General features: G+C 56.4%; 1 protein-coding gene across 1 annotated transcript in view; it reads left to right on the forward strand.

Moving 5' to 3' along the window:
* HCN4 (hyperpolarization activated cyclic nucleotide gated potassium channel 4) overlaps nt 1-25,519 on the forward strand; it is a 91,599-nt gene that overhangs the window by 18,697 nt on the left and 47,383 nt on the right. Inside the window, exon 2 of the mRNA XM_069025777.1 lies at nt 10,015-10,438. Coding sequence (XP_068881878.1) covers nt 10,015-10,438 — 424 coding nt within the window. The remainder of the gene's footprint in view (nt 1-10,014; nt 10,439-25,519) is intronic.

Consider the following 25,519-nt stretch of genomic DNA (forward strand, 5'->3'; position numbering starts at 1 on the left):
CCCCCCTGCCGTGGCTGAGCCCCAGCCTGGGCAGCAGGAAAGGGGGTTCTGCCCCTGTGCCCCTGTGCTCGGTGAGAGCCCACCTGCAGAGCTGCCCCAGCCCTGGGGCCCAGCACAGGGAAGATGTGGAGCTGCTGGAGAGAGCCCAGAGGAGGCACCAGCTTGGTCAGAGGGATGGAGCAGCTCTGCTGGGAGCCAGGCTGGGAGAGCTGGGACTGCTCAGCCTGGAGAGGAGAAGCTCTTGGGTGATCTCAGTGTGGCCTTGCAGGGCCTGAAGGAGCTCCAGGAAAGATGGAGAGAGACTTTGGATAAGGGTCTGGAGGGACAGGACACAGGGAATGGCTTCCCACTGCCAGAGGGCAGGGGTAGATGGGATATTGGGATGGAATTGTTCCCTGGGAGGGTGGGCAGGCCCTGGCACAGGGTGCCCAGAGCAGCTGTGGCTGCCCCTGGATCCCTGGCAGTGCCCAAGGCCAGGTTGGACACTGGGCTTGGAGCAGCCTGGGACAGTGGAAAGTGTCCCTGCCCTGGCAGGGGAGGCACTGGGTGGGCTTTAAGGACCCTTCAGCCCGAGCCAGTGTGTGATTCTGTGATGCTGTGATACACATCTGTGGCATCTATAGACAATCCTTTTCCTTCCTATCCCTGTGTACAGACCAAGCCCTTCCCAGTGCTGCCGCTCTCTGGGACAGCTCAGAGCTCCCCTGCGCACGTCCTCCCTGCCCCAGCACTGGGGTTTGACTCATGCTGGGTGCTGGACATGGGCCAGGGTCTGAACTTCATCATGTCACAACTTATGCATGTCTTTAGGCTTTAATCCTTCACATTCCACAACACATTCCTGATGACTTGGAGGCCACAGCCCTTATTGATCCATCCCTTCCCTACAGCAGCAGCATATGGCACGTTTCCATGGCAATAGGTCCCCCTGAAGGGGCTTCCTTCCATCCTTCCTCCCTTCCCTCCCTCACTTTATTGGTGTTTTTCATTATTAAATCATCAGAGATAAATGCACACAGGAGAAGGGTCAATGTCTGGATCAATGGGCAGCAAACAAAGAGGAACTTTTCCATATTCATACAAGCAGGAGATTTCAGGAGATCAAACAACGCAGAATTGCCAGGCCCCGAGCACGGCAGCTCATGCATAATATATTCTGGGAACTCTGCAATCAATCCACATCCAGCACCTTGGAGACCCCTGGGATTCAGCTGCAGGTGGGCAGGGAGAGGGGAATCCACAAACATTTATGTAGGGTGGGGCACGAAGAGGGGGGTAACTCTGTGCCATCGGTGCAGCTGTGCCTCAAGGCTACCAGCAGAACGTGGTGCTGATCTCCCTGCCCCTGCAGGGTGTGCGCTGGGAGCTTCCTTCTGCTGGGGTTTGGTGAGCCAGCCGTGCAGTGAGACCTGCCTTGTGGGTGAGGAGGGAACCTTCCCTCAGCAGGGACCCCACAGTGGTCTGACCTTCCGTGGGGACAGGAGTCCTCCAGACATGGAGCTGATGGTGGCTGCACAGCCTGGCTTCCCTTCCTGAGGAATCCTGTAAACCTCCTGGTGAACCTGCACCATTCCAGCTTCACACGGTGTCTCCAGCCCCTGCTGCAGTGAATTCCCACTGCAGGACAATTTATATCCGTGCTCACCCTGGTGGTGCTGCGAGAGCCACAATAAATTGCCTGGGTTCAGGCTCCTTTGGGCCTTCAGACAGAGAGGGGATAAGCTTTCCTAGCACTAGCACCATAAAAATTTCACTGCTCCTGCAGCTTGTTGCAGGGGAATTCTCCACGAGATATTAATAGCTGTGTCCAAGCAAGTGAGAAAATATTAATAATGCTGCTTTAGTCGGAAATGGGATGTGTGCTCTATTGGCCTCCATGCTCCAAATTTAGAGCCGGAACAAACCAAGTCTCTTGTGGCTATCTCTGGTTCTGTGAGAGAAATGAAATCTTGTTTATTTTTACCTTTCTGGGAAGATTGGGTTCTAAGTATAGATTTAAGACAGGCTTTCATTCGTGAGGCCGGTATCTGCAGGCAGGAAGGCAGCAGGAGCTGAGGATGGTGGGCATTGACTCCACGGGGCCGAATCCCCCGGGACGTTCCCGAGCCTCGTGCCAGGGGTATGGTTCAGCATGACTGGGAACCAAAGTGCAGGAGCAGCTTGGTTTGTCTGCAGAGCAGGACTGGGAGTAGGTGTTCATCAAAGGGCAGCTTGAACACAAACCCCTGGGAAATGCTCATCCAGGTCCTGGATTAGCACTGTACGGATTGGATGGAGCCTCATTATCCCGGGACAGATGCAAGGCAGGCAGCAGCGCTCCAGCCTCCAGGAGCCTCTCTGCAAACGTGGTTTGCTCCATCCTTGAAACTGAGCTTAGCAGGTGACTTCACTCACCCCTGCAGGATCCCGAGCGGGCGACGGCCCCAGCTCGCAGTTGGAGTGCTGCTGCCCTGGCCGTGGCACTTGCAGCCCCTCTCACCTCCCAGCCCGAGTGGGAGTGCCCACACGTCTGAGCAGGGCTGGCAGCATCCCTTGCAAGGGCTTTCCACGTGCTTCACGTGGGTGTGGTTCACGAGTGGCACGCTGGAGCACAGAGATAATGCAGGCTGCTGCGTTTCTGAGGCAGGAAAGCAGCAAACACAACAAAGAGGTTCCGGCAAAGTCGCAGAAGGTCAGGACTGTCTGTCTTGGCTGATTCACAAAGCCTCTTTCAAACTGAGATGGAGGCAGGGAAGTGTCTGTCTCGGTGACTGGAATTTCTGTGAAGGACAGTCACCAGCAGCTTCTTGGGGGCTCCTCTGGCAGCTCCCCTGGGCAGTGCTGGGTGTCCCACATGTGGTTTGTCCTCCCTCCCTGCAGGGCCCACACCAGGGGAACGTGTTGCCAGCTCTCCTGAGGTAGCAGCTGATGAAAAATAGCAACTGAGCACTGAGCACGGAGCTGTTCCCTCGTTCAGGCAAACCCACTCTTTGGTGGATTGCCTTTGACATGAGCTCTGCTGTCCTCGTCCTCAGTTCTTCAGAATTCTCCAGCAAAAATCGCTGGATTCATAGAATGGTTTGGGTTAGAAGGGACCTTAAAGCCCACCCAGTGCCACCTGCCATGGGCAGGGACACCTTCCACTGTCCCAGGCTGCTCCAAGCCCAGTGTCCAACCTGGCCTTGGGCACTGCCAGGGATCCAGGGGCAGCCACAGCTGCTCTGGGCACCCTGTGCCAGGGCCTCCCCACCCTCCCAGGGAACAATTCCTTCCCAATATCCCATCTATCCCTACCCTCTGGCAGTGGGAAGCCATTCCCTGTGTCCTGTCCCTCCATCCCTTGTCCCCAGTTCCTCTCCAGCTCTCCTGGAGCCCCTTTAGGCCCTGCAAGGGGCTCTGAGCTCTCCCTGGAGCCTTCTCCTCTCCACGTGAGCACCCCCAGCTCTCCCAGCCTGGCTCCAGAGCAGAGGGGCTCCAGCCCTGGAACAGCCTCCGTGGCCTCCTCTGGGCTCTATCCAGCAGCTCCACGTCCTCCCTGTGCTGGGCCCCAGGGCTGGGGCAGCTCTGCAGGTGGGCTCTCACCTGGGCACAGGGCACAGGGGCAGAACCCCCCCTCCCCTGCTGCCCAGGCTGGGGCTCAGCCCAGGGCGGGGGAGGATTCAGGGCTGGGCCATTTCCAGCTCTCACCCCCCAGTGCCACCAGGTCCCTTTTTCCCAGGGCTGCCCTCGATCCGTTCATCCCCAGCCTGGACTGATCCTGGTGCCTGCCCCAGCCCAGGGGCAGCACCAGCACTTGGCCTTATTGGCTTTCCCGAGGCTCACACGGAGCCACCTCTCCAGCCTGGCCAGCCCCCCCATGTCCCCTGGGTGTCCCTCTCTCCAGGGGGCCTGGCAGCAGTGGGTGCAGAGCAGAGAGGCAGCAAGCCCAGCTACCTCCGACTGATAGAGTGCCCTGTGTTGTGTGACTTACAGAAAGGGCATCATTCACAACGTACCCGCTTCTAATTGCTGAAATCCATCAGTGCCTCAAACGTGGTGTTTGCAAATTGCCAGCTATTACTGCTGGAATAAAAATACCTCCAAGTAATGTGTATATTTATATTTTTGCAATAGAAAAGAGAAGGAATTTCCCCTTGGCTGCTACTGATCAAATTATAGATTGTAACATGACTGGAAAGCTCTCCTGAGTTGAGACATCCACCTTTGCTGGGTGCTCCTTCTACCTCGGAATGAGTTTCTTTAATGTTTAGTATCTCATAGTCTATCTGCAATATAGGATGATAATACCTTCCTAATTATATCTGCTGGGATTTAATTAATGTTTGGACATTACTTTGAAAAATGTAGGGTGTTGATTATTGTTTAATAATGTAGTGTTAGATTTAAAAATTAATGATAGAGAAGCAATGGAAATGCTTCCTTGCTTGGACTGCAAATGCCATCTCCAGGTATTACATAAGCAATAGCTTCCTTCATTTTCCACTCACCAAAATCCATGTAATTATATTTTAAGGTAATAATATGAGCATATGTTCTGAACTTGAAACATGGTTTGGAATTGGGCACCGCTCGGAGGAGATTAGGTGAGCAATTATGTAGATTGAAGATAATCTAAGGCAAAGGCTAAGTGCACACCTTGGAGAATATCTTTCCTCGGGTAACACTGCCAGCTGAATTCCATGGGAATTCTGTCAGGAACAGCACGGGAGCTTTAAGGAATGCAGATGCCAAGCGCTGCCGGGCCCACACCTCGTTTGTGCTGGGAGCTGTCCTCTTCATGCACCTGCCTGTGTAAGCATTCCAACCCATCTCTGCCTCACAGGCCTCGTGCTGCTGGCAGGGCAGGGAATTCCATGGGGAATCCCATCCCATCCCACCCCACTGACCCCGGAGCCAGCTGAGCCCCGCGGCGCCCAAAGGCAAGGAGCGTTCCCTGCTGTCACCTGGAGGAGCTGCCGGAGCATCCCTGGGGGGTGCTGTGGGTGCAGCCCTGTCCCGGCCAGCTGGGTCCCCACTGTTGGTTTTCCATGCCTGGCAGTGCCGCTGGATTTGGTGCCCCCGAGTCCAGGAGCCGCTGGGAGCCAGCGAGGCTGCAGGAGATGCAGGCACCCAGGGGATTCTGGAGGAGGCTGGGCCCGGCAGGCTGCTCTGCTGTCAGAATGCATGGCTAATTAGCAGTGCTCCCGGGAGCTTTAGTCAGCATGGCAGAGGAGAGCGAGTATTTGCATAGACCGGTCAGAAGGAATTAAAATTGTTTGTCTTTTCCTTCAGCTGGGTCCTTTCACATTACACGGCACTCAGAACGTTTTTGTAACTCGTTTGACTCTTTTTCACGGCAGAGAGGTTTCCAAGTGCACAGGTATTTGAGTAAACTCCCTATAAATAAATGAATTCTTCCCACAAGGGAAATACTGGTTAAGTGTCCTTCAGTGTGTTTAGGAGCAGTGAATCGCCGTGTCCTCCCGTTATCTCTGGGACAGAGCAACGTCTGTAACTCCAGCAGAAGCAGCCTGCTGCTGTCTGGGAGAAGCCGTGCTTCCAGAGGCAGGGAAGGATCTCCCCCTGCTTTTGCTCCTGCTCTCTCTGGGAACGGCTCTTTCTGGAGTAAACTTTGCTCCCGCTGTGGCTCCGGCCACCCGAGCTCCGCTAACGCTCTTTCCAAAAGGTGATTCCTATTTCCAGCCCCTGCACTCCCGGGAATTGCAGCTCTCCTGCTGCCTGCCCGGCCGCTGCTGAGCACGGCAGTGCCTCCTCCGGCCCGCAGTCCAGGGCGAGCAGAGGCAGCTGCCGCTCCCACCAGGGCAGCTTCCCATCAGCTCCAAGGGAACGAGGAGCCGTTCCTGCCCACCAGGCAGGGGACGGAGATTCCGTGTGGCACTCAGTAGGTGGCACTCTGTTTCTGGAGTCAGCACCGAGCCTCGGGACAGCAGCTGGGCTTGGTTTGGGCTTGGCTGGAGCGAGCTGTGCTCATTCAAGAGCCGTTCTTGGGAGGTCGGCAGGGCTGGCCGCGGGCTGGGAGCTCAGTGCCACTGCTGGGCAGAGTCTCCCGGCTCCTGGCACTGCCGGGCAGGTGCGTTTTTATTTGTGCTTCCTTTGAGGCAGCGCCTCGCTGTAGCCCAGAGCTGGCTGCCTTTCAGCAGGAGCAAAAAACCCCAAAAAGCTTTGTTAATTTAGAGGTGAGGCTGCTCCAGTCCCTTTTCTCTGGACCGTGCAAGCACTAGGGAGCCAGAGCAGAAGTTCAGGGGCCACAAATGCGCAGGGTTGGGGTGCTGTTGTGACGCAGTGGTGCTGCTGGGCCTCTCACCTCTGGGATTCACTGCTGTCTCTCCAATTCCTCACAATCCTTCCTGAGCTCAGGCACTGGAATTGCCCACACTGCGCCATGGAATGGTTTTGAGAAAGGAGATTTCATTTAATGGTAAAAAATGACTTCCAAAAGCAATGTATTCCTGGCCTGCTGTCACAGTGTGCTCTAGGCAGGGCAGAAAGATGGTGCAAGGCTCCAAACCCACAAACCAATGCCTACAAAGTGTACATGCTGTCACATCAGCTGAGTGTGCTTACAGAGCACATATTCCTGACGTGTCTGTGGCACGCTAATTCTCAGACACGTTCTGTTTAAATAATATATCAGGAATTAAGAGATCCGAGGTAGTGGTGCATGTTAAACCGTGATTTTCAGATCCAAGGAGCGTACAGAGAGTAGGATGGAGTACAAAAACCAAGGGTGTTTGAACAAGACATCTGGTTTATGTAGTGCTGCCTGTTCCCTGTGCTCTGAGCTGTTCAGTTGCACTGAGTCAACTGTAATAAAACAATACATTCATATTTATTAATTTTTTATGTAGGCTTTTGGAAGCAGGAAGAGAAGTGAGAATAAGGCAGGATATCAGAGGGAGATGTCCAAGAGAGGCATCTCTGTCAGGCTCTTTTGCAAGCCACGTGAATGGCTTCCGATCTGGTTAGACTCAAAAATCAGATTCAGGTCTAACCCTTGCTTAGCCCCGGACTTGCGTGGACAAATCCCTCGCTCTCCACTCTGCCATGTGGCTCCTCTGTGTGCAAGGCAGGGATAATAACTCTGCCTCTCCTGGGTGCAGCGGAGCCAATTTCATCACTGTCAGCTCCGTGGAAGCCCTGGGTGAAAGGAACAACAGAAATCCAGAAAACATGGGTTATTAATAGCTGGTGCCTGCCCTTACATACATCACATGCACCGCTGGTCATTGTGGCCAGTAATTTACAGGGGGGGAGAGGATGTTCCTCGGAGCAAATGCGGAATGACACTTGGATGGTATCAGCCCTCTGAGGTGTTGCGGGCCTGGAGAGTCTAATTAAGTCTGAACGCACTGGTGCCACCCTGAGCAGATCCTGCTTCCTATGTGGGTGAAATGGAAACATGCAGGAGCTGTGGAAACCTCAGCAGGGGAATTTGAACTCCCAGGCAGTTCTCATTGGAAAGGCGGCTGCTGGAGCTGGCGTGCAGGCCAAATGCTCGGTGGTTTCCAGCTTTTTCTGCCTCCTTCCTGGAGCCCCAAGGTTATCTCCTCCCTGACACCGTTACTAGGGGGATCAGCGGATACAGAAGCTTCCCCTCTGTGGTTTTACGTGATGGCTCCAAAGGTCAGAGCTGAGGGGCCCTGGCAATAATCTGGAGTCAGCAGTGCAGCCCTGAGGAGAGCTGTGCTGTCAGGAGCACGGGGCAGTGGCGTTTAGCGCTTCACCCCCCTGCCCACAGCGCACACCCTGCGTCTCCAGGGGCAGCTCAGGAGCAGCAGGCTGGCAGGGGAGAGCTGCAGGAGCTCAGGGCCTCAGGAAATGCTGGCTGCAGCATGCAGGACAGCTGACCACACTGGACAGGGAGAGGCCGGGCTAGCAGGGAGTGCTGCAGTCAGGGGACGGCATTTCACTGGCCTTGGGCGTGTGCAAAACATCTTCCTGGAGCTGGGAGCCATCCTGCCGCTGCTGGCAGCGTCCCCAGTTACCAGCAAGTGCAGAAATCACCACCCAGCCTAAAAAAGAGGCACAAAAATGCAGAGATCTCAGAAGAAAGGCACTTACCTTCCCATCTCTGCAGAGCCAGCCATGCCAGGCTCATGCCATTAATTGGAAACTTGGGCAAACTCATTTTCTTTGTGCCTATCTCCTGGTGTATTCCCCAGGGCAAATGAAAGATGGCTGGGAGGTTATTTATTTTCAGTAATAATGCACACACTGCTTCCAGACTTCCTGCTATTGTGCGATTATCCAGATTAATTGCCTGGGAAAGCTGCAGCATCATCTCAGGCCCTTATTAAGGAAGCTCACAACACGGATTTATATTAGGGCATATTGCTGGGTGCCACAGCCTTGCTCTCAGAGGCACATGGACAGACCCCACTGCTGAGTGCTGCCCGCACCCCTGTACCCGCACACCGAGGGGAGGATTCCTGGCACCCTCCCTCCCGGCACCCTGAGAGCCAGGAAGAGAGAGCTGAGGACATTTTTAGAAAGCTCGTTAGGGAATAACTTTGCTTATTCTAAAATCAGTTCCCATCAGCCTCTGCTGAATGATTGTGAGAATTGCTGGGGTGCTGCTGGCCGCTGACCCTCTCTGTGCATGGGCAAGAGCTGGAATCTTAAAGATGCTTTTAGGTGCATTAAAGTGTTCTTACCAGGCAGAGAGGCTCTGGACAGAGAAGGCTTTTAGGGAATATTCTGCCCTTTTGGTTTCCCTGCTGAGAGTTTAACAAACCATGCAGTTGCCTCACTCTGGAAATCCTGTTCTGCAGCAGCTCAGCCTGCTCCAGGCTCCAGCCAAACAGCCGCTAACCAAGGGACAGCCTGAGGGCCTTTAAAGCAAACCCAGCTCTCCTGAAACACCTCAGGGATTTTGGCTGGGAGGTGTTGGACACAGGAGCAGCACGTGCGTGTCCTTCAGCCCAGCGCTTCCCCCTGATAAATCAGTGTAAATCCAGGGTCACACCGATGCTCTCACTGCTGTTGAGGTGATTGCTCACCTCCTGTGACAAGCTGGTGATTATTGCACTGATAACTAATGGTATTAGAGTAGCTGACCCCATGTGGAGCTGGTAGAATCTTGGCAGTGGGAGCCCCCAGTGCATCAGCATCCACATGGGACACATTTGGAGGGGGCTTGAGCACCGCTGTGCTGGGCACGGAGGCTCCTCAGCAAGCTCTGGCACTGGGCAGGGTTTTAGTTCTCGCTCTGGGGGAGTTGTGGCCACATTGCCTGATTGTGGATCTGGGGAAAGTCTTTAAAAAAATCCCAAACAAATGAATGAGGGGTTCTACTCAGACTGTGTGTGCCTTCAGAGCAGAACTGAGTGTTACGGTACGGTCCCACTGGGTAACACTGACCTGCCACTAAGGTAAAGATAAGCTTCTTGGAGACTGTGCTTCATGGACCAGGAGTTCAGTGTTGGTGTTACTGTCCTTAGAAATGGCATAGGAGTTTCCAGGCACGTGACTCCAAGTTTATTGATTGTTTCTGTACAACACAGGAGCCTGGAGAGCGTGGGCTAAACTCCTGGAGCCCAGGCTTGGCAGGAACCTGAGCTGAAGGCTGTAGATGAGAGCATGGGCTCCAGCTCCATCCTGATCCCAGAGCTCTTGGTGCTGGCTGCTTCTAAAGAAGGATCAGGCAGCAGGAGCAAAGCCTGATAGTTTAACCCCAAATGGCTTTATTGACACACAGGCTCTGGGGCCTCCCAAACCCTCGTTCTCTCCTAACCCAGCAGTCTCTGTAGTAACCACAGGTTTTTCAGTCTCTGCCCGGGCACCTCCCAGGGAAGTGTTCAGACGGGCATGCCCAGCCCTGGCTCAGCTCCTTTTGGAGCCCGCGAAGGCAGAGCAGGAGTGTACCTCTGATATTAATTAGGCAATTAGCCTGTGCAGTGTGCGTGCCCAGGCAGAGCAGCAGGGCCCGAGGGATGACTGACAGCAGAGATGGATGAGTTCATCCGTGCCACTGACCTGGGCTCCCCGACCTCCTGCCCTATGGCTGACCTCACATGTCTCTGTCTTGCTGTCCAGGTTTTACTGGGATCTGACCATGCTGCTGCTGATGGTTGGGAACCTGATCATCATCCCTGTGGGCATCACCTTCTTCAAGGATGAAAACACCACCCCGTGGATTGTCTTCAACGTGGTTTCGGACACGTTCTTCCTCATCGACCTCGTCCTCAACTTCCGGACAGGCATCGTGGTGGAGGACAACACTGAGATCATCCTGGACCCGCAGAGGATCAAGATGAAGTACCTGAAGAGCTGGTTTGTGGTGGATTTTATCTCCTCCATCCCCGTGGACTACATCTTCCTGATCGTGGAGACGCGCATCGACTCTGAGGTGTACAAGACGGCGCGGGCCCTGCGCATCGTGCGCTTCACCAAGATCCTGAGCCTGCTGCGCCTGCTGCGCCTCTCCCGCCTCATCCGCTACATCCACCAGTGGGAGGAGGTGAGACAGCCCCGGGCACTGCTGCCAGCTCTGCTCTCCCACAGTGCTCGCCTTGAGTGCCCCCTCTCCTTCCTGCCGCTTGTGTCGGGGCCCTCGTGCTTTGTTGCAGCAGGTTCCCGAGGGAATTCTGCAGATTGTTGGGACGCTGCTGTGGGCTGGGGATCTGGGGAGATGCTGCGTGGGCTGGCAGGAGGGTGGGCACAGGTGGGCCCCTTGCAGGAATTGTGTAGCTGGTGAACAGAGCAATCAGCCAGACAGCGAGGGCTTGCCCTCTCCAAGCCCCCAAAGGTCCAGGAACAGCTCCGAGGGAAGGGCTGGAGACAGCTGATTTGCAGAACCTGTGGCATCTGTTTGCCATCTGCTGCTTCTCTGTGCTTATCTCTTGAATAAAGAGATAAGCGTGGGGACGTGTTAGAACCCTCCTGCTTTCTACATTCTCTGACACTGTGCTGAGGGAAAAAGGAAGGAGGAGCAATCTGTAGACAAAGGTCTGGTGAAAAGCAAGATCCCCACGACCCCTGGAGCCTGTGCTGCTCCCAGGGGGAATTCCAGGATGTGGGGTGGGTTGTCAGGCACAATGTGGGTGAAGCCACAACCTTGCAAGTAGCTTGACAATCAGTTATTTTCTCCTGTCTCTGTGCTCTCCAAAGCAGAGAGAAAGCTCCCTGCCTCTCTCTCCACGTGTCAGGAGCATATTTTCAGGACAAGGAAAGCTGGTCAGGGCAATTTCGTCTTGGTCCCCACACTTGGTGTTGTGCTCTGGAGCAGAGCCTGCTGCAGAGCATGATCTAATGCAGAGCGTGCTCCTCCTGGGGATGAGAAGGGGAAGCAGCCATGCAGGTCATGGCTGGATTGCAGCGAGCTGTCGCAGCACTAATTCATGATGGGGCTGAGCCTTTCCCTCCTCCCAGCAGCCCACACTCGCAGGGAGAGCACTGGGGCACGCTTCACAAACCTCAGGCTGCACCCTTGTGGTGTTACCATTTGTGAGGGCTTCACTTGGAGCACAGCAGAGCCTTGTGAGGTCTGGGGTGACACTGGGCAAGGTGCTGGGCAGGTGCTGGGGAGAGGCAGCCACAGCCTCAGAGTTCACTGCTGTGTTCATTCGCTGCACGGCCCAGGCAGGAGTGCGTGGAGAGGTGGAGATGAACGAAGCAGAGGTGTCCTTCTGGGGTGACTCGGTGAGCCAGGGGTGGAGCAGAGCACTGAGATCTCCCCAAGTGTGCTGGCCTGTCCCGTGGCTGCTTTGCTTCCCCCCATCTGCGCAGCTCAGCAAAGGCGAGGGTGGCTCGGGCTGTTGTTGGAGCAGCTCCTTCACCCAGATCCACAGGCACCCACAGCTCCCTGCTTGCTCCCCCCTGCTCCTTGACTTCCCTTCCAGGCACTGCTTGAAGAGGATTGAAGTATATTTGCCGTTGATTGTACTGAATTTGTTTTAAAAAATGAAACAGAAGCAGATCAGTGTTTTTCCCTCTCCTGCTCCTCGCAGTTTGGCTGAGCAGCCATTTCCAGCGTCGGTCTCACAGTGCAACTCCTGCATGCTGCTCCCCTGTGCTGCCATCCCGGGCCCTGGGGACAGCACAGCTGGGTGCCCTGTGGGGCACAGGCTCCCCGGGTGAGGCAGCACCGGGCACAGATGGTGCTGGGTGCAGTTGGGGACTGCAATGCAGACTCCGGCGTGCACTGCAGAGCCCAAGCACCAAACACGGCCGGCTTTGGCAAGCGGGGCTCGGCCCCAGCTGCAGTTCCTGGAGAGAGTTTGGCACTGGGAGCTGTTCCACCTTCCCCATGGGGAGGGAGGCAGGGGGAAGGGGTGATCCCCTGTCAGTGGTGCAGTGCCTGCCACAAAGCAGCGGGGAGACAGGGCAGGGGAGCGCTGCTTCATCCTTGCGTGGGAGCTGTGCTCCCTCAGCCACACTGACAGCTCTCTCTGCCTCTGAAGTGCCTGCAGATGAGCCCTGACTGAAAGGCCACATCCATCTTTCCTCCCTGCACCCATCAGGGCTGCTCTGGGAGTGCTGAGCAGTGTTGGACCAGACTTACTCTGGGTGTGCAAGAGATTGCTGTGCACAGCTGAAGGAGGAGGAGGAGGACTGTTGGGAGAGGGGTGCTGCAGGCCTGCTCTCTGTGGTCAGCTGGCAGTGTCTCTTTAGCTCTCTGCTTGTGACCAGATCACCTGAAAAGGAGATGTGAGCACAGCATGCTGGGGCTCTGGAGAGGAGTGTGTGAACCAGGGCAGTGTGTGTGGGGCAGAGTTAACCAAGGGGCATGGACAGCGAGGGATCACCGTGTCACTGTGTGGGGCAGAGTTAACCAAGGGGCATGGACAGGGAGGGATCACCGTGTGTGGGGCAGAGTTAACCAAGGGGCATGGACAGGGAGGGATCACCGTGTGTGGGGCAGAGTTAAGGGAGCTGCAGGGACAGGGAGGGATCACCGTGTGTGGGGCAGAGTTAAGGGAGCTGCAGGGACAGGGAGGGATCACCGTGTGTGGGGCAGAGTTAAGGGAGCTGCAGGGACAGGGAGGGATCACCGTGTCACTGTGTGGGGCAGAGATCTCCCCTCACTGCACAGAGCTGGGGCAGTCACTTCCTGTGGACACAGGGACCCAGCACACCCAGCCCCCTCCTCTCTCAGCCTCCTCGTGTCCCTGGAGCGAGGGCAGGGAGAAGTGGGCACTTGCCGAGCTGCCAGCAGCCTCTCGGTTCTCTGCCCTGCAACTGTCCCTGCTCTGCATGCATCCATCACCGGGGCTGCAGTAGCAGGAGCAGCCTGTGCGAGGGCTGCAGTGCTGTAAAGCAGCCAGGCACCCATCACTTCCACACCGCTGCTGCTCTGCGGGCTCCGCAGCGGGGGCTGCAAGGGCCTGCACTGGTGTGGCTCCGAGCAGCCTCTGGCATCCTCCCCCCATCCCAGAGAGGTGCTCTGGGGATACAGCTGGGCAAACAACCTAAAGAGAAAAGCAAGGCAAAAGGCAAGAACAACAATCTGATGCACTCGTGTTCACTGGAGTACGAAAATAAGCTTAATTCCAAATGTAGCAGTTTCATTTGCATGATGCATTTTGCGTGAGTGGCCCCACGAATGAATTTACCGGGAGGGCAGAATATAAATAGAGTCTTTCTGAAGTGTCTGCCGTGTCTCCCCTGCAGCTGGGAGCTTGATTGCAGTGTAGGCAGCTGCACTCACACTGGCTGGGGCCTGCCTTGCCTCAAATCTGAATCACCAGCCCCAGTGGCTGGGAGTTCCCCAGGCCAGGAGCACAGATCCAGGAGGGTCAGAGCAAACAGGGCTGCTGCAGTCCTGCCTTGTCCTCCCTCAGAGAAACCCTCAATATCTCAGCCTCTGAACTGCTCCAGCAGCTCTTTGGGGTGCCCCGCTTGGTCAGTGCTTCGTGGACCTGCAGCACATTGTCCCATTGTCCCATTGTCCCATTGTCCCATTGTCCCATTGTCCCATTGTCCCAGGATCAGGGAGTTGGGCCTTGCCCCTGCTGGGCTGACCAAGTGTCCAGGGAAAGGAGATCTGATCATGAACATCCTACAAAGCTCATCCCAGGGTCACCCAACAGAAAGAAAAACAGCAGGAACACTGTGGAACCCGTGGATTCCATCAGGACAAACCATCCAGGTCAGACTGGGAGTCAAAAACCCCATAATTTTCAGAGCTGTCCCTGTTGTATGCACAGCATCTACCCCGTGGCTGGTGCTGGGCACAGTAGCCTTTATTTAAGATCAAACTATTTTGACTTATGAACATCCATTGGAGCAAGAGCACCATCCTGCTCCTATAAATTGGTTTCCAAGTAGCACATAGGCCAAGATAACCAAAATGTTTTGATTGCAGACTCTGTGGGAGGGATTATGATGGGAAGGAAAGGAACTATCTGGGATTGATTTATATCACAGTGATAAGATTATCATAAGTGAGGATTTTTTCAGATTTTTGTCAAAAAAAATACATCTTTTGGGTTTTGCAGATGAAACCCAAAGCAAAGGACAATTTGGTGATTTTCAGGCTATTATTTTATTGAAACCTTGCAAACTTGCCTGAGTGCTGTCCTTTTCTTCCCTCGAGTTTCCATATTACAGAGAAGCTTTAGGAGGGAGGGAATGCATCCTCTCAGGTCCCAGTAGCAACTTCCCAGTGAGAACTGGGCACAGATAGGACCATCTGGAAGATGAGGTCACTTCTCAGAAGGTTCAGCTCTTCAGAAAATGGCTCCAAAGCTGGAGGGCCTGGGTGGAAAGACTGGGAAAGCGCTTCCAGAGGCTCTGAGAACACGGCTCCCAACTGATTCTCCTCTTGATTTGCTAATTCCCTTGGTTTCTTCTGACCTCTCCGTGGCCGTTCCTAAATTCAATTAAAACAACCTGGCGAGTGGCCTGGGGGATGGGATGTTAGGCCAGACCCATAACTGGCTCCCGGGAGCAGAGGAGCCAGCAGTGATGGTTGCCAGCAGCACCGGCAGCTCCAGGGAGCTGAGCAGATCCTTTCTCAATAGGATTTGCACTTCTGTCCTGGGAAACAGCAAGGCAGGCCCAGGAGAGTCACCCACTAAATCCTCTGGCCACCCCGGGCTAAAATCAGACTCAACAAACACTGGGAATGGGGCCGGGAGGGGGATGAGGGGCTGGGCTTCTTCCCAAATTTGCATTACCTCGTTTCTGGAGCTTATTGAACACTGGTCTTTAACGTGCCTACAGGAGCTTATTGAAGCCACAATGCAAGGTACAGGAATTTCCATTCTCACTGCACAAAGCGACCCAGAATTTGAGACATCTTTTCCTCTGAGAGAAAACACTGGCTGCCCTGAAACAAATGGCAAAACCTTCTTGGTGCAATATCAGCCAGAGGTTTTTTTAGATTTTGCCTCAGCCTTTCACATGGAACTGTTGTGCAGCACAACATCCTTGGGGAGGGAGAGCAGACAACACAAGGAGACGGATGTTCTCTATTCCTGTACGTTGAATTTTCCCTCTCCTGCCCATGGGCATCCCCAGTGCTCCATCCCTGCCCCGTGCCAGGAGGAAGACACCCAGAGCAGTTTGTGTGGAGGAGCTGGTCGTTGGCAGAAGTTCTGCTGCTCTAATGCAAACTCAGCTCCCCACCTGGGCACTGGGAATAGAGTTCCAAAGAGAATATCATCAGAAACGGCTTCTAATGAATCAAAAGGAGCCAGGCAAATATTTGAGTAGCTGAGCAGCCACGGAGGGTGCCATGAAAAGGAAAAAGCTTTACTTGTCCCTACTCTCACCTTCTGGCAGCGCTTAATGGGTCTTGTGTCAACAGCAGGGTGTGAGCAGGCTGTGGGGTTTGGGATTGGGGCACAGAGCCGTGTGTCTGTAGGGCAGGAGCTCAGAGCCCGGTGTGGGATTGGGGCACAAAGCCGGGTGTCTGTAGGGCAGGAGCTCAGAGCCCGGTGTGGGATTGGGGCACAGAGCCGTGTGTCTGTGGGGCAGGAGCTCAGAGCCCGGTGTGGGATTGGGGCACAGAGCCGTGTGTCTGTGGGGCAGGAGCTCAGAGCCCGGTGTGGGATTGGGGCACAGAGCCGTGTGTCTGTGGGGCAGGAGCTCAGAGCCCGGTGTGGGATTGGGGCACAGAGCCGTGTGTCTGTGGGGCAGGAGCTCAGAGCCCGGTGTGGGATTGGGGCACAGAGCCGTGTGTCTGTGGGGCAGGAGCTCAGAGCCCGGTGTGGGATTGGGGCACAGAGCCGTGTGTCTGTGGGGCAGGAGCTCAGAGCCCGGTGTGGGATTGGGGCACAGAGCCGTGTGTCTGTAGGGCAGGAGCTCAGAGCCCAGTGTGGGATTGGGGCACAGAGCCGTGTGTCTGTAGGGCAGGAGCTCAGAGCCCGGTGTGGGATTGGGGCACAGAGCCGGGTGTCTGTGGGGCAGGAGCTCAGAGCCCGGTGTGGGATTGGGGCACAGAGCCGTGTGTCTGTGGGGCAGGGGCTCAGAGGCTGGTGTGGGATTGGGGCACAGAGCCGTGTGTCTGTGGGGCAGGAGCTCAGAGCCCAGTGTGGGATTGGGGCACAGAGCCGTGTGTCTGTGGGGCAGGAGCTCAGAGCCTGTTCCTGGGCAGTGGAAGCCTTTTGGTGTCCCGGGGGTGGTTTTCCCGGTGTGTCCTCACCGCAGAGGTGCCCATGGGACGGGCCCAGCCGGGCACTGCCCGGGCAGCAGCAGCAGGGGGTTGAACCCTGCCCTCTGCAGGGGTGAGCAGCGGTAATGACAGGGCGCTGCCCGTGCCCGGGCTCTGCCCTGGCTCACAGGGTCCCTCACTCCGGGCTTTCCTGCAGAGGTTTCCTAAAGCCCAGGCTGCTCCCCCGATGACCCCGAATCCCTGGCAGAGCTGGGCCCTGGCCTCTGTAGGTTTGCCTGCATCTCGGCAGCTCACATCCAGCACAGCTGCCTGGGCTCCGTGCCCACATCGTGCCAGCTGCCTGGCATTTGCCTCGGCCCTTGGTGTTCGGAGGCTTCGTTCTCGCGGCTGTGTGCCACTGAGTGCCACAGCCTGGCACGAGGGCTCCTCCTGCCACTGCTGCTTCCCGAGGTTTAGTGCCACGGAGCTTTGTGACGGGGTTTGCTCCTGCTGCAGCCCCACAGGGCCCGGGCCTAGCCTGCCCTGGGGCTGGCACACAGGGGACAGCTGGGCAGTTGTCACCTGAGCAGAGCCGCAGGGTGGATCAGCCTGGAAGGCACCGCCCAGGCACAGGAGTGTGTCCAGAAAGCTCTGGAATATCCCCAGGGAGAAGACTCCACAGCCTCTCGGGGATCTGTTCAGGGCTGGGCACTGCCCAGGGCAGTTCTGCCTCCTGGGCTCAGGCCCTGCCCGTGGCTCTGGTGCCGCTGCTGGGCCCCGGAGCAGAGCCCGGGCCCTGCCCTGAGCCCTCCCTGCAGCCAGGGACACCCAGGGACACCCAGGGACACCCAGGGACACCCAGGGCTCAGGGCCCCTCTCAGCTGGGGCTCCTCTCGAGGCTGAGCAGCCCCGGCTCCCTCAGCCTGTGCTGGGCACGGGGATGCTCCAGGCCCTTCCTCAGCTGTGCAGCCTCCCAGCTCCATGTCCCTCTTGTCCTGAGGAGCCCAGAGCTGGACACAGCACTCCAGGGCTGAGCAGAGGGACAGCAGCTGTGTTTGTAACGGGAGCAGGGCTCAAACCCAGTCCTGCGATGGCAAAGTTAGAGGGGACTTCTAAAGCACATCCAAGTGCGAGCCCAGGAAGCAGCAAGGGCAGTGCCCATTCCCTGAAATGTGTGGGAGCACAGATTTACCCCCTGAAAAAAGAGCTGTGCTTTGCAGAAAGAGCACTGCAAAGGCCTCTGGAAGGGCTGCAGCCTCCCTGGAGCTGGAGCTGAGCAGCCCAGGGTGTGTCTGTGGCCCAGCCCGCACAGCCTGCTGCCAGCACATCATCTGTGATGCACACACACACAGTGCTGGTGCTGGGGACAGCTGAGGCAGCTTTTGAACCTCTCACAGGGAGATTCCTGTCACCACTTGGGCTCCTGATCCAGTGCCAAGCCTGCCTTTGTCCCTTAGAGCCGTGTTCTGCCAGCCTCAGCCCAGACTTGGAGTCCAGTCTGTCTGAGGCACATTAGCCCTGGCAAGTGGGTGCAAATTAATGGCTTCTCTTCAAAGCCTCTCCCAGGAAGGCACTATTGATTGCATTCATATCAAGTGGGAAACTTTAATGAGACAGCTGGAGAGAACAGCATTTCCCTGCCTCACTTGTTGTTCAGCCAGGCAGGGCTGGCGAGGAGCGTGCCAGATCTGTGAGTTGTGTGAACGAGGCAGGAGCTTGGCCCACATAGGACCGTGGACAAAAATCAAGTTGGCTGGTGGAGGAGAAGGGGATTTTGAGCAGCGTGGCAGTGTGGACTGTGTTTCTGCCAGGAGAGACTGAAGTCAGTCCCTTCCTCTCTCCACAGAGCCTCCTGCTGTGCTGTGAGCACGGGGAAGGGGCACAGGGCAGTGCCAACCCCACAGCTGGGTCAGGGCTCCTCCTGCCCTCACACTGAAAGGGGAGGGATGCTCCTCCTCAGGGCACCAGACCCCGAGGCCGGCTCTCACTTCCACTCCAGTTTGGCAGCCACACTTCCAGGCTCTGTGTGTGTGTGGGGGGAGCCAGAGCCGGGAACCCCCAGCCCTGAGGACAGGTCTGGTTTTGAGCCACTTTTCTCCTTGCCAGAAACACGGCAATGAAAGCAAACAGCCTTGCCTTCCCCACCAGCCCGAGGTGAAGGAAGGAGGAATCTTTCTCAGGAAGGACACGAACCTGACCCAGAGAGGTGCGTGAGGGTTTAATGGGCAGCAGCCTCATTGATGAAGTTATTTTCTGAGCCCTGCTGTGAAAAGAGCTGTTGGGAAGACAGTTTCAGGACATGCAATTATCCAGTTTGCCAGCTTAATGCATTCAACTTAACCTCATTTTTATGAAGCAGAAATCAATGTGGTAACTTTTTCAAGGCTAAGAGATGACATTTTATTCTTGCTTCTCTCATAAGGAGGCATATTTTTAAGCTTCGTTTTCTGCTGTAACTCCTCCCTCTCCCAGTTTTGATTAAGCAGGAATACTCCAAGGGCTAGAGGAAAGAGTGAGGCAATTTCCACATTCCCAGAGTCACATTAGAATGGAAAATGTTTCTGAAACCTCTTTGCAAAGCATGGAAAAATTCTCCTTCTTGGAATAGGACTTGGAAGTGCATTTAGAACTTCAATGCAAGCACTTCTGCATTAATTTCATCCAAGCACCACTTCACCAGGGAAGGATTCGAAAGGTGCCGATCTTCCCCCCTGTTTTTCATTCCAAGGAATGCAAAGCCCTGTTCTCTGTTACTGCAGTGTCTGTCACCCTCTCTGCTCCCACATGGTCAGGGGCATTTTGGTACCCATTCCCCCCTTGTGTCCCCTTCCCTTCCTGAGCCAGGAGTCCTGCAGAGCAGCAGCTGCCGGAGCTGGGAGCTGGGCAGTGCTTGTCCAGAAGCTCCCCAGCAAGACTGTGCCACAAAACTGAAGGGTAATTGCCCTGCTTTTCATTAACATGGCCCTGTCCCACCCCTGGCATTTCCTGGCGTGGGTGGCAGCACACAGGAGTGTGTCAGTGACACCTGCAAAGGCCTGTCCCCGCTGGGTGCTGGTGATGGCACCTTTGCCATTTGCTCATCCAGGATTTGGGAGGGAGAAGCCAGGAATCAGGGAGGGCCCCCTCAGGGGGAACATTGTGCCTTTGGCAGCAGCTGGAAAGAGAAAGTGAGAGATGTGATGTGAAAACAGGAACACCAGAATTCTTCTCGTGGCTCCCTTCTGGGCTCGGGCTGAGCCACGCGCCTGGAGTGCCACCAGGGTCCATGCTGTGGAACGAAGGAAAAACGCAGCCGCCTCACAGGGATGACACAGCTGCAGTTCAGTCACCCCTGAGGGGCCACCCTGAGCCACCCGCCCAGCTGTGACACCGACACACCTGTCTGCAAGGAGCCCCTGGGCAGGACCTGTCCCCAGGGCTGGGGGCCACTGCTCGCTCTCCTCGCCAGGAACGTGGCCCTGAGCCGGGGTGGGACATTCCCATCTTCATCTCAGCCCATCAGCCGGGGAGGGATCCATCAGGGGGCACGAGCAGAGTGAGGGTGGGATCCTAGTGTCCCCCGGTTCTGGGGCTTGGGAGAGAAGCAGAGATTTGGGCAGAGCATTTCTAAGGGCCGGATCCACCAGGATGGGTCATCAGGAAAGAATCAGGGTCTGTGTGTGTGTGTCAGTGGATTTGGAGCAGGAGGAGGCTGCTCTGAGGACAGATCTTGAGCTGGGGGTGAGTCAGGAGCTGAGGATGGCTGAAGACAGCAGAGCCTCAGAGCAGGGAGCAGCTGGAGTCTGCCCTGCCCTAGGATCACCTGAGCTCTGCTGCACCACAGAGGAGCTCCAGAGGGTGAACTTCGGGAGAGCCTCTCTCTGTGCTGGCACTGACGGGCAACAAACCAGCAGCAGCAGCAGCGCTTCCTCGTAAACACTGGAGAGGACCTGCGAGGATAATGTCCCTTAAAGTAGCTGACAGGCCTGCTTTTCCTCAAGTCCCTGGAGAGGGTGGAGAGCAGTTAAGACGCAGCAGCTGTGTTTGTTTTTTCTTCATTTATATATTTTTTTCCCCCAGCAAAGTGCCGGGTGTTAATTCCTCTTGATTTGCTCAGCACAGCCCAGTTTGGAGAGGCCGTCCCTGGAACAGGGCTGATTAGCCTCCTCTCCAGTGTGCATCACCCAAACAGCCACTAATCACACTTTAGCCCAACTGCGTGCCTCTCGCTGAGGCTGCAGGGAATTAGGCTGGAATTGTGCAGTCAATTACACAAACTTGGGGCAGCCAGAGTCCAGAGGCTTCTGTCAGGCCCTCTGCCCAGCCAGGGGGGAGGTTGCTCTGGTGGTGTGGAGTGAATGAATGCAGTGCTGAGCTCTGGGTGTCCCCTGAGCCCGGCACTTCCCTGTCCCTGTATCTCCCAGTGTCCCTGTGCTGGAGCATCCGTGGCAGGTGCAAAGCCGGCACCTTCCTCTCCGTTCCCATCTACTCCTGCATGCACAGAAGGGTGACAAGGGCTGTGTACAGGCGGAGAGAGGAGAAAAACTCATGATCCGAGTGAAAAATGCGTGATCCAGGGTGGTTGTTCCTCCTCCAGTGTTCCTCCCTGCAGAAATGGGGGTGAGCCCTGGCCCTCTGCACTCCGAGCTCCCTCCCCAGCTCTGTTCCCTGCCGGCAGTCACAGACATCCCACAGGGAGCCTCTTCGGCTGATAAATCACCTCAGGCTTGTGGGAAGGACAGATAAGAACTTTCTCTTCAGCTCTCTTCCCTCCACCTAAAAGACACGTCGGTATTTTGTGTTGAGCATGAGGCAGAGCCAGTCCAGCTCTGGAACGGGGAAGAGGTGCAGGAGGGGAGGGCAGCAGGATGCAGGGGGCTCCTGGGGAAGGAGACAGAAGAAGGGAGAGCTGGGGAAGGCTGTAACATCCCCGGCTCTGTCCTGGCACGGGATTGTCTGTTTGATCTTCAGGGGCTGTTGTCAGTTCAGTTAAATGTGCCAAGCAGCAGTATTTGTCACATTTTTTGGGCTGTCCATGCAGCAGTTCTCCCCATGATGGGGGGGAAGAGGGCAGCTACCCTCCAGGGAATGTTAGGGATCCTCCCTGGATCTCCTCAGTGACACTGCTGGACGTGAGCTGCAAGCACACCATGATGATGCTTCTCATACACAGACTTTTTGCCCCTCTCCTTTTTGCTCTTCAAGGTCACTTGAGCAGCTGGCAGGAAAGGAAGAACCCAGCCCACTTTGGGAAGGTGGAAAAAACCCTTCCACTCCATCCTGGCTGGCTGTGAGTGCGGGGAATGCAGGCGGCGCGGTCTGGAGCCAGGCTGGAGCATGTTCCTCTGGCCTTTAGCCTCTCCTTCCTGCCCTCCCCGAGCCACAGCACGCGGCAAACTCCTCCAGGAGCCCCTGCCTTTGCAGGAGCCGTATCTCCGAGCACTCTCCCCTTATCTGCAGCCTTCAGCCTGGCGGCGCTGCACGGAGGGCTGATGGGGACCGCAGCTGCTGGCAGCAGCTCCCGTCTGCTGCCGGGAAGTGGGAGCTCTCTGGACCCTGCTCCCAGCCCCTGTGCAACTGCACAGCCAGGGCACAGGGATCCCTGCTGCTCTTGGAGCTTCCCCAGCCCTGCGGAAAGCGGGCTGGTCTTTGGGGTGTCAGTGACATGCCAGAGCAGGGACCTCAAACGCCTGAGCAGCCACGGCCTCCTGCACCCTCCTGCACCCTCCTGCACCCTCCTGCACCCTCCTGCTCCTGGGTGCCAGCGCACCCTGGGCTCCGGGAGGGAGCTCTGCCCCTTCCTTGCCGGAGGAGCGCTGCTCCAGGACGTGCTGCTCCTCCAGCCTTCCCTTCCGCCCCCGCAGGCTCTCCAGGCAGGGGGGTAGGGGCGCAGAGCGCAGCAGCTGACCCTGATCAGCTAACGGGGATTGGGAAGGGAGAGGAGCTGCTGCCACAATCAGTGCAGCAGTGCCTGTTTTGATTAGCCAGCAATTTTTCTGGTCATTTGGAGAATGAAATTCGCCTGCCCGTGCTGCCTCGTGCTCCCTCCTTCCTGGGGGAGATGTGAGCTGTTGGATACCACCCCAAAACTCCCTCTGCTGTCTGGGCGGTGGGGAGAAACCGTTCTGTGGGGAGAGGAGGCTGTTTCCACAGTGATTGGAGTGGACAGCCCAAGCTCAAAGGGCTGGAGGATGTTTTCTCGCAGCCAAGGCCTCTCCTCAGCGGGAGGGCTGGACACCAGCACCCCACACCGGGGCTTCTTGCTGCTGCCATCCTGGTTTGCAGCTGGTGCAGAGCTCGCTGTGCCTCCAGCCAACACCCAGGGCCTGAGGCCGGCGCTTCCGCGCTCTGTGCAGCCAGGAAGGTGGGAAGGGACACCGATGTGCCAGCTCAATTGACAGCTGGCACGGAGCAGGGGATGTGCTGATGGAAGGGAGGCAGCTGCCAGCTTCACATGCCAGCGCTGGCATCGGAGAAGTGACAGGACACGGGGCCAGGAACAAGCGGGGCTGGCGTGGGGAAGAGCCTGGGGCAGCGCCGTGGGAGGGCTAGTGCGTGACTCCGGGATGAAGCCCAGCTGGCTGCCTGGGGGGTGTCACTGCAAGGGCAGCAGTGTCCGAGTCCTTGGAGCCTCCTGGGAGCGGGACAGCCAAGCCGTGCCCTCCCTGCTTCCTGCTGGCAGCACTGGGAGCCAGGTGTGCCGGGCTTGGCTCCTGCAGCAGGGACACGGCCACGCCTCCCGGGATGGCCAGGAGAGATCCCGCTGCTTCCCGGAGCCGTGGTCAGCGCTGGGAGCAGAACATCCCCTCCTCCTGCCCGTGTGGGGTGTGGGGCTGAGCCCTCACACAGCCCCGCTGGCCCCGCTGTGGTGACAGCACGGACTGGCCTCCCTCGGCTGCGTGCTGGCCCGGTCTGTCCCTGCCTGACACTGCTGGCCTTCCCTTGGTGGCTTTGCCAGGCTTGCCAGGTCACTTTGGCTGCCCTGAGCCACAGCCAGGACATGCTGGGTTGGGCAGACCCAGGTGCTGCCCACAGGAGCCTCCTGTGCTCCCCATCAGCCCTACACGACGTGGGCTCCTGCCTTTCCCTTAGCAAGGTGATGCTGCTTGGCATGGAAGCAGGGAATTCCAGACCGGTTTGGGTCAGGAGGGACCTTGAAGCTCATCTGTTCCACTCCCCTGCCATGGGCAGGGACACCTTCCACTAGCCCAGGCTGCTCCAAGCCCCGTCCAGCCTGGCATTGGGCACTGCCAGGGAAGGGGCAAAGACCCCTGCAGTCAGTATTTCCCTGGAGGTTCAGTTTAGGGTTTCCTCTGATTGCATCCCAATACATTCTGCTCCAGCCCCTTCACCTCATCCCTCATGTTCCTCAGTACTTCCCTCCTCACCTCCCTTTTGCCATCCAGCAGATCTGAAGAAGAGACAATCACCAAATTCCTTGTCCTGTCAGAAGTGTTTGCATCCTCCGCAGTATCTGGAGCCCAGCTGGAATCCGTAATGCAATCCTAATGTTCAGATCATCTCTTGTCTCTGTGCTAGGGAGTGACAGAGCTCAGCTTCAAACACCAACCCCTCATTAAACATTTGAACACCACTCCGATCCTTCCAGAGCCTGGGGTTCCTGGTGGTTTAGGGAGATCCACACTAATAACTGCGACATCAGGCATCTGTTCCTGGCTCCGTTTTCCATCCTCCCACTGGGGGCTGTGCAATATTTCATCCCTCAGGTTATTTTGTGTAGTGCTCTGGGGAGTGCCCACACCCATCCGTGCGCTTCCGAGCAAATTCCCTGGAGGAAGTCACCCGTTCCTAGGAGGTCATGAGGAGAAACTTCACTGAATTCCCAGGTCTCACCCACCAGGGACACTGAACTCTGGAATACGATGGTGCTGTGAATCCAGGTTTAGTGGAAGGAGGCAAACTCTTACGCTCTGTAAGAGTTAATTAAAGACTGACTCTTCTTTTTATAATTAAATTTGACACAAAAGGTCATGCATGTAGAGGTTTCAAGGGTATGGGACACGGACCTGGGATCCCAGGGCTCTGAGCCCCAAACTGGCAGGCCAGACTCACATCTGGGGTCTTCCATCCAGGCTTGGAAATCTGCAGAGGTCAAGTTTAGTGCCCTGCATTTGCTTCATGCCATGCTCAGCCTAACCTTGTTTTTTTGGTGTTCAGAGGCTGTTGGGAAGCCCTAAAGCTGTGGCTTTTGGAACAGCCCAGCTCCCTCACCCCGTGTTGCTCTGGCAGAGCTCCTCACGTGCAGCCTAATCCCAGCTCCCTTTGTGGAGGGGAGAGCACTGTAAGCACAAAGACAAAGCTTCTTTCCTGGTATTATTTGAACCAGGAACTCATTGAATGCCAGAGCTTTCCAAAAGGAGTATTTAATGTTGCCTGGGAAGCGTCCCTCGTGCCCTGCTGGTCTCCTTGCCTGATCCCATATGGAGCAGCTGCTCCTGCTGTCTCCATCCTCTGCCTGGCGTGTCCTGATTCCCCTTTCTTGCTCTGCCAAAGCTTTCCGGGGTCAGGGATCCGGCTTCATTCATAATCGTCTGACACTGAACTATAATTCCACCTTGCATTGGCAGTGCTCTTGGAAAAGACACCTGTTCTGGGAAATGCAGAGCGCTGGAGCCTTCTCCATCCCACTTGCAGCAGGGCTTGCACTCAAGGGCACAGATCCATCCCTGCTGCAGTTTGACCACTCCAGTAGGACTTTTTTAGGGGAGAAAAGGCAGTGTCAGCCCTCCTCGATTCCTGCTGTGGGTCTGAACCTGTCCTGGAGTCCCAGGATCTGCGCTGTGTCAGTACAAACCCAGGCACGGAGCAGCCTTCATGGAATCACGGGCTCACAGAGCAGTTGGGCTGGACCTGAAAGATCATCCAGTTCCAGCCCCTGCCAAGGGCAGCGCACCTTCACTCGCACAGCGAATGGGCCGAGTGCTTTCCTTGGCACAGCCCCCACTCACAGCTCTGGAGAGGTCAGCACTGAGGCTGACCAGCAGCCAGGAGCGATTCCCTGAG

The sequence above is a fragment of the Aphelocoma coerulescens genome, chromosome 10, assembly GCF_041296385.1.
Source record: "Aphelocoma coerulescens isolate FSJ_1873_10779 chromosome 10, UR_Acoe_1.0, whole genome shotgun sequence".
NCBI classification, from domain to species: Eukaryota; Metazoa; Chordata; class Aves; order Passeriformes; family Corvidae; genus Aphelocoma; species Aphelocoma coerulescens.